The sequence below is a fragment of the Vigna unguiculata genome, chromosome 10, assembly GCF_037176805.1.
Source record: "Vigna unguiculata cultivar grain cowpea cultivar isolate G323 ecotype 2 chromosome 10, ASM3717680v1, whole genome shotgun sequence".
In the NCBI taxonomy this organism is placed as follows: Eukaryota; Viridiplantae; Streptophyta; class Magnoliopsida; order Fabales; family Fabaceae; genus Vigna; species Vigna unguiculata.
In genome coordinates, this window is record NC_140801.1 from 5,393,536 (window position 1) to 5,402,719 (window position 9,184).

The following is a 9,184-nucleotide window of genomic DNA, read 5'->3' on the forward strand; positions in this document are numbered from 1 at the left end:
AATTTAAATGTCATGTTTGAAGGTGACGTCATGTCATGTGACAATAAGAGTGTGATGTGGTAGTTATAGTGTCACATGTTACTATTATGCCAAATGTCATCTCCTTATACTTAATTTGGTTCTTTTATTTTTTTATTTTTGTCTCAATTTAATCTCAAATTTTGTAAAAGTTGAGTAATTTTGTCTCTTTCCAAATTAAAACCAAATTTAAATTTTATATAAATAATATACAAATATTTCTATCAAAATTGATATTTCTAGTCAATGTTTTTAACAAGAATAAGTTTATTTAAATTTATATTCTACATTGAACTTTAATTAAAATTGTTTTAAAGTTGTTAATAGAAAATAATACTGATAGAAAAAATTCAATAAATTTATTCGAAATTATATTTCAAATAATTGTATAATTTTTAGATGTGTAAAATTCAATAATTTTTATACAAATGTTTGAATTGGTGTAAAAATAAAAATTATATAAATTTTAAAATAATTTAAACCAATTTATATCACAATGAAAAACAAATAAATTTAAAATTTTAAAACAATTTAAAATAAAGGTGAATGTGAAACACAAATTTAAATAAACTTACTTTTGTTAAAAATATATAATAAAAATATTTGTATAATATTTATATAAAAATTAATTTTTTTGGATGAAATTGTACAATTTTTACAAAAATTGAGATTAAATTAAGACAAAATAAAAATTTAAGGACAAAGTTGAGTACGAGAAAATGAGACCTAGCATAATAGTTATAAGTGGCCTTGTCACTGTCGCAGCACATTGTCACTGCCACGTAACACGACGTCAACTTGACATGTGAAAATTTGTAATCTTTTTTAAAAACATAAAAATAAATAAATTAAAAATTAAAAGAAATATAAAAAAATCAAGGAACTGACACATGACATCCTTTAACCACGTGACATCTCTTTAATATTGTTACTGCACCATGACTCGATTCTTATAAATTTTCACATTTATAAATTCTTATAAATTCCTTTTGGTCATAAAAAAAAAAAAAACTACACATGAAGACTACAGTTATAAGAAAATCGTAGCCTATGTACACGATGGCATTTTTTAAAATATGGTGAAAAAATAGGTAAAGGCTAAGATAAAATTGTAGCTTATACGTCTCTAGATAACATTATTTTCTTATTTTTTACTTGTTGGCGGATGTCACTATTAACTCCCGCCGATGGAGAACACCTTTTCCTCCTTGGCTGTGAAAAACTATGTTTTGTTTCTGTTTTTCTTCTTCATTTGAGTATTGAAGTGCTTTCATTTTGCTGAGGTTCGCGCAAGGTTCCCTCTCGTTTTTTCTTGATCTTCTTTTGATTTTCTTCCTCATTAAAATTTAATATTGAAATTATATATTAGCTCCGATTTAAAAACAATTGTATATTTCTTTAGATTAATGTAAAAGAATACAATACTAATAATGTAGGTATTGACTCTTGAATTAATTGATATAGTAGTTTCCAATAGGGGTGGCAATGCGGGCCGGCCCGCCCCGTTTAGGCCCGCCCCGCATAAGGTCCGCACATCGCGGGCCGGCCCGCCCCGCCCCACACATTTTATGCGGGCCGCATACTCTGGCCCGCCCCGCATATACATTGGCCCGAGGGCCTGCGGGCCGGCCCGCTTTTTTTTTTATTTTAATTTTTTTATTTATTTTTTTTTTATAATAAAACTTTCAATGTTTAAAAATTGGGAAACTTTAAGAAGTTCACAAAATTAAGTAAAGACTTTGGGGAATTAGATGATAAATTGATAATTCAACATTTTCATCATATTCATACTATGACATACACAATGTATTCTTTAAATTTTAGCACATTAAAAATTACACAATACTTGTCTTTTCCAATTATACAAGAATTTGAAATGTTAATGCAAGAGTCCATAAAAGAAGTAATTAATATATACAAGTGCAAGTTTTTTTTTTTTTTTTTTAATTTTATGCGGGCTTGCGGGCCGGGCCGCGCGGGCCGCGGGCTAGCCCGTGCGGGCCGCGGGCCGAGCCTGCACAGGCCTGCGGGCTCAATATCCTGGCCCACCCCGCATTTTTTATGCGGGCCTGCGAGCCGGGCCCGCGGGCCAGGCCCTAATTGCCACCCCTAGTTTCCAAACTACTATACTATCTTTCATCAAACTAGTGCAAGTTGGTTCTCTGTACCACACAGAATTTGGACTTTTTACTTGTTTTTTTGTATTGTTCTTGCTGCTGCACATTTAAGATACATTGATAGATACTTTTAAAATATATTAAGAAAAATTAAAATATCAATATCATTATACTTTTAATGTTTAGTAAAATTCAACAAGAAAAAATCAAACAAAGGATATATGGATAGGGGTGGTAATGCGGGTCAGCCTGGCCCGTTTAGGCCTGGCTCGCATAAGACTCGTACAACACGGGCTAGTCTGTCCCGGCCCGCACACTTTATGCGGACTGCAAACACTAGCCTGTTTTTTTTTTTTTTATGATAAAACTTTCAATGTTTAAAAATTGGGAAACTTTAAAAAGTTCACAAAATTAAGTAAAGACTTTGAGGAATTAGATGATAAATTGATAATTCAACATTTTCATCATATTCATACTATGATATACACATATTCTTTAAATTTTAGCACATTAAAAAATACATAATACTTATCTTTCCCATTTAAACAAGAATTTGAAACATTAATGCAAGAGTCCATAAAAGAAGTAATTAATATACACAAGTGTAAGTTATTTTTCTTTTTTTTTTTTTAATTTTATGGAGACTTATGAGACGGCCCGCACGGGCCTATGTGGGCCTACGGGCTCACTACCCTAACCCATCCCGCATTTTTTTACGGGCCAAGCCCTAATTACCACACCTAGATATGAATTTGTACTATCATCATCACGGAACACGAAATAAGTTCAAAATTCCTTCTCTCCAAATCAACATATTTGATAAATATGCTCAAACGAACACAACTTAGACTTTTTAAATAATCAATTCAAACTTTATCTTCAAATTCATTTGCTCATTCTATCTCAAATTCATATTTTTAAAGCAACCCACTCTTAAAAACACTAAGTGCCAGAAAAATTAGAAAGACCTCCTAAATTCAATAAAAAAATTAAAATAAATATCTTAAACACGTAGTTATTTTCTAAAAAATTTTAACATAAATTTAATAATTTTTTTTTGTTTTAAAAAATAAAATAAAAACTGATTTGTGAATAAAAAAAATTAAATAAATTTCACGATCAAAATACTACTTAAGTCTTACACTGAAATATAGTTAATAATATATTTATTAATTATAATAATAATAAAAATTATTGATACTATTAACTATAATTATGATTAATATATGTTAAATTATTATGATTAATGTATATTAATAATTAATATGTATTAAATTATTATAATTAGTATATTTTAGTAGTTAACGCATACAAAATTATTACAATTCTTACATATTATTATTATATATAAATTTTTGTGAGCTAATAATATTTCAAATATGAAAATTTTATTATTAAAAAGAACATGTAGCTTTTATAATTTTGTAATTTTTTAGTGATAATTAAAGTGACATTTTCTCCAAAAATTTATAAATTTGATTATAATTTGATATAATTCACAAAATATTTATGGTTGTATTTTATATAAGTCATTATTACTAGTGTAATTACTATATATTAAAATATTTAAGTTAATATATATTTATTTTTTGTGATTAATATATATTATTATTATATGTGCAATTTTAAGTATGAAAATTTTATTATTGAAAAAAAATTCATAATTTCATTATAAGAGAATTGAGAAGTATTATTTATTGTTAAAGAAAAAGAATGATTTAACTTTAATATAAGATTTTATTTAAAATTTTAATTTTTTGATTGAAATCTATTTCTTTATGGTGATTTTTCTTATAAATATTATATTTATTATGATAAGGAATCAATATGATATGGGTACAATTTTGAATTAAGTACTAGAGTATAAATTATATATTTTAATTTTTCCAAAAATTGATAAATTACCTAATCTATTAAATAACTATGTCGATGGAAAATTATATCTGTATAGTAATATTTTTATAAATATTATATTTATAGATATATGATAAGCAATCAATACGATATGGTTAGAATTGGATTTGAGTGCCAAAGTATAAATTATATCTTTTAATTTTTCTAAAAAAAATCAATTAGTTAATCTATTAAATAACTATATGTTGATTGAAAATCATATATGTATAGTGATTTTCTTATAAATATTATATATTATTAGATAGATAGATGATAAGGAATGAATATGATTATGGTTACAATTGAATTGAATACCAAACTATAAATTATATCTTTTTATTATCTAAATCTTTATCTTTATTGTAGAGTTCAAAACCCTATAAATAGATACTAATGTTACAGATACTACTCACTCAATATTCGTATACACTCATTCGCTATAGCTATTCATAGAGTTAAAGAAATTTCTGGAGATTGATCTTTTCTGAGTCTTCATCTTGGAAGATCAAACTCAACTTTCTGCAGATCTCACTCTTTCCACTTCAAGATACCAACGTTGCTTCAGGTTAGACGAAAATCAATTTCAATAATTCTTTATCTATATACTTATAATACTTACAAAGTTTTCGAGCATTATGTAAGAAAACGTTAACACGTAGCATTTGTGCATTAAGCAGAAACAGTGTTCATCACTGAAGATGGCACGCAAAGGGTTTATTCTGTTGGTGTTCTTCGCTCTTACCACACTCTCTTCGATTGGTTTTGCGCAACAGCACTCATCTGTTGCGGAAGTTCTTTCTCTGAATCGAAGCAGTTTTCCGACGGGCTTCGTTTTCGGGACAGCATCCTCGGCTTATCAGGTAAATGTTTTTCTTATTATAGACCTACGTGTATACTAGGGTTGACCAGCGCAACTTATTTTGTTAACATTATTACTAAGTGTTTTAATGCATACCATAGTTGAGAGATTGAAATTAGTTTAAATATTTCACATCTTTTAAAGACCTAACAAAATTACTACTCTTGGAAGTCCCACGTCGGCTAGAGAGATAAGACCAATCCATAATATATAAGTGAGGTGCAAATCTCACCTTATAAGTCGATTTTGTAGGATTGAGTTAGGTTTAAATCCCACTTCTAACATGGTATGAATATACCTCGACGTGAGGGGTTGGACCAGAACACAAAATATATGAAAATTTTTTATTTTGTCCCCTTAATCTTATATATTTATCTCTTCAACATATTGTCTCGACTAACGGATTTGCAAAACCTTTCACATTATTATTTGCAAACCATGAATTGTTTTCTTATGTTTCTCCATCATATCTACGTATAGTACGAAGGTGCAGCAAACGAAGGTGGGAGAGGACCAAGTATATGGGATGCATACACTCACAAATATCCAGGTTTTTTTTTTTCTTATTGTGTTTCAATCTCTAATATGATATCATTGTGTTGTACTTTTTAAACTTAAAAATAATTGATAATAATCTGATTATAAATGTGTAATACTTGCAGACAAGATAAGGGGTGTAAGTAATGGAGATGTAGCTGTTGACCAGTATCATCGCTACAAGGTAAATTTTAATTTTTATTGATGACAACAAGAACCAATTATCTCTCTTCCTCAAAGTAATTAATTATTTTTGGATGTTTTTCACTTATATAACAGGAAGATATTCAGATAATGAAGAATATGAATTTGGATGCATACAGATTTTCCATCTCTTGGTCTAGAATCCTACCAAGTGAGATCAAAGTTGATAAACAATTTTTGTTTTTGAAATTATTGTAGTTGGATCTTTCACGTTAACGATTTCCGTTTTTCATATATAGACGGAAAGCTGAGTGGAGGTGTAAACCCGGAAGGAATCAGATATTACAACAACCTTATCGATAATTTGCTAGCCAACGGTAACATTCATCTTTTACTCTCTTGTTTTTTGTTTTTTTTTTAATTAAATTTTACATTGTATAGTAAAACGACAATACATAAATATTAATATTGCAGGTATAAAACCATACGTGACACTTTTTCATTGGGATCTTCCACAAGCTTTGGAAGAAGAATACGGAGGTTTCTTAAGTCGTCGCGTTGTGTAAGTTATACAAAAATTATTACTTATTTTTCTTTTTTAAATTTGGTAAATTTTATACTAATTATAATTTTAAAACAATGACTTATTATATGAATATATTTCGATGTGAGGGGTGTGTTAGAATATAAGTGAGTGCAATCCTCATTTTACAAGCTGGTTTTGTGTGATTGAGTTAGGCTTAAAACTCACTTCTACCAAGTTAGAGCCTATTCTAGCGAACTTTCTTGGACATTCTGTTCCATCCGATATTGGGTCGCTAATTTATTCCACAAACGAGATGAATATACCTCGACGTGAGGGGGTGTGTTAGAATATAAGTGGGTGAAATCCTCACCTTATAAGTCGATTTTGTGAGATTGAGTTAGGCTTAAAATCTACTTCTAACAGTTGTATTGTTGATTTTTCAGAGATGATTTTCGAGACTATGCAGAGATTTGTTTCAGATACTTTGGAAACAGGGTGAAATATTGGATTACTCTGAATGAGCCATGGTCTTACAGTAACAGTGGGTATGCAGTTGGGAGCTTTCCACCAGGTCGATGTTCTAAATGGTTAGATTCAACTTGTTTTGGTGGCGACTCAGGAACAGAACCTTATATAGCTGCACATAATCAACTACTTGCTCATGCAGCCGCTGTACATGTCTACAAGAAAAAATTTCAGGTTTTTTAAGCCTCTATGAGACCTTTTAAATCTTCATATTTCATTACAATTCCACATTGTTGCAAGAGCTCAAATATTATGGTATAACACTCTTATTATTTATGCAGAACACTCAGAAAGGACTCATAGGCATAACACTTAATTCTAATTGGTATGAACCATATTCAAATAGCCAAGCTGATAAAGACGCTGCAATTCGAGCTGTTGAATTCATGTTTGGATGGTAAGTTCTTAATTCTACACGAGAATATACAGTTACCGACGAATCTAAGAGTCTAAGCAAAGACAATTAGAAATTATTTGAATTTCAATTGATGAACCTTCTAAAGTAGAACTAAAGTATTAAAGAGAACAAATATATAAGATTAAATGGTGAACATAGTGGTAGACATATACGTAAACATTATACGTCAAATCACGTTAAATTATTTGTGTTTATTTTTTTTTATTTTTTTTTTCTTTATTGTCTTTCCTAATAACTTTTTTAGATAATAATTTTAACAAAACCGTTTGCACATCCTTATATATTGCTATTTCTTTTGTTTCCGACCATTCTGAAATTTGATATTTTGATATGTGACAATGATTATTATAGGTACATGGAACCGTTGACAACAGGAAGATATCCAAAGAGCATGCGTTGTCTGGTTGGTAAACGGTTGCCAAAGTTTTCAAAACGTGAAGCAAAACTTGTTGCTGGTTCAATAGATTTTGTTGGACTAAACTATTACACTACTTATTATGCTGCCAATGCATCCAAAGCCAACAAACCTAGTTATACTACAGATGCTAATGCCAATGAAATAAGTGAGCAAAACCTTTTATCTATCAATTATATTTAAATTATAAATGTTAAGAATATGAAAATCACATTTTTCTTTGATTTTCATTTGCCACAGCTATTCGCAACGGAGTTTCTATTGGTCCACAGGTATGTATTTGTTCATGTCAAATTGTAGAAACATATAATTAGGAATTCAAGTTTGAGTTTAAGTTCTACATTGAGAAAATAGAACATTATATAAGAACATATACTTAAGATTTTGTTTGAGTTGAGAGTGATGTCAATTCCTTATATAGTTGAGTTCGGGTCTCATTAATATTATATCTCCCTAATGAAACTCCTCCTTAAAACTTAACACATATCATTATTATAGTTATTGGTTTTTCTATAACTTGATTTGTAATTATACTTGCAGTTTGGTCCAAGTTGGTTATATGTCTATCCCAAAGGAATTAGAGAACTGTTGCTTTATACCAATAGAGTATACAACAATCCTTTGATCTACATCACAGAAAATGGTAATTATATATCAAAATTCATTTTTATTATCTTCAAAATACATAGTGAATATTTAAACAAAATTATTCAAAATATAGAATTTTACTATATATATATATATATATATATATATATATATGTGTGTGTGTGTGTGTGTGTGATTCTTGTTCTAACATATGAATGTGTATTACTTTTTATTTAAAGGTATGGGTGATATTTACACTGATCCATCATTATCTGTTGAAGAAATGCTTCAAGATACTTACAGAATTGATTATTTTTACCGCCATCTTTATTATCTACTCTCAGCAATCAGGTAACACATCATTTTTTTTCACACAATAATATTTATTTTTGTTAAATTTAAATTAATTTTTTTTTTGTTGAATTTATAAGGGATGGCGTAAAAATAAAAGGATACTTTGCATGGTCATTGTTGGACAACTTTGAATGGAAAGATGGGTATGTTGTGCGATTTGGTTTAAACTTTGTGGATTACAAAAGTGGTTTAAAGCGACATGCCAAACAATCTGCAAAATGGTTCAAAGCTTTTCTTCACAAAGATTAGACTTGAGGGAATTATAGTATTATATTTATAATTTCTCTTTCATGTAATGCCAATTTTATTTCATTTAATAATATTCAATAAAGTGTGTGTTATTTTTATTATTTTTCAGTTAATGTAATGAAGCTTATTTAATATTTCCTCCAATCCTTTGATATGTGTTGGAAAACACATATATTAATTACATGTTTTTATTATTTGTACTCTTATCGTAAGGTAAAATAAAAAATTTCATACATATTTCATTATTAAAATAAAAAATATATTATATTTTCTTTGTTTTTCTAAAACAAATTCCAACAATAAAATAATCCAAAATATATAGTTTTAGTATAATAAAACACTACTACGTATCGTCTCAATCCATATCCAATACATGTTTTTATTATAATATATATATATATATATATATATATATATATATATATATATATATAATATAATATAATATAATATAATATAAAATAACATAACAGTCAAAGAGAGTAAGAGTGAATTAACTATTCAATTTAACTTATAAAATGTTAATATGGATAAACTAAAT

At 28.3% G+C, this 9,184-nt stretch overlaps 1 protein-coding gene across 1 annotated transcript; it reads left to right on the plus strand.

The window, feature by feature from the left end:
* Window positions 1–4,726: 4,726 nt before the first annotated feature.
* LOC114167402 (beta-glucosidase 24-like) lies at window positions 4,727–8,643 on the plus strand. The gene is made up of 13 exons (XM_028052491.1): window positions 4,727–4,888; window positions 5,368–5,437; window positions 5,550–5,608; window positions 5,704–5,779; window positions 5,868–5,945; window positions 6,043–6,130; window positions 6,538–6,793; window positions 6,901–7,016; window positions 7,389–7,600; window positions 7,693–7,724; window positions 7,993–8,095; window positions 8,280–8,391; window positions 8,472–8,643. The coding sequence occupies exons 1-13, from the start codon at window positions 4,727–4,729 to the stop codon at window positions 8,641–8,643; spliced, it is 1,536 nt and encodes a 511-aa protein (XP_027908292.1).
* Window positions 8,644–9,184: the final 541 nt, after the last annotated feature.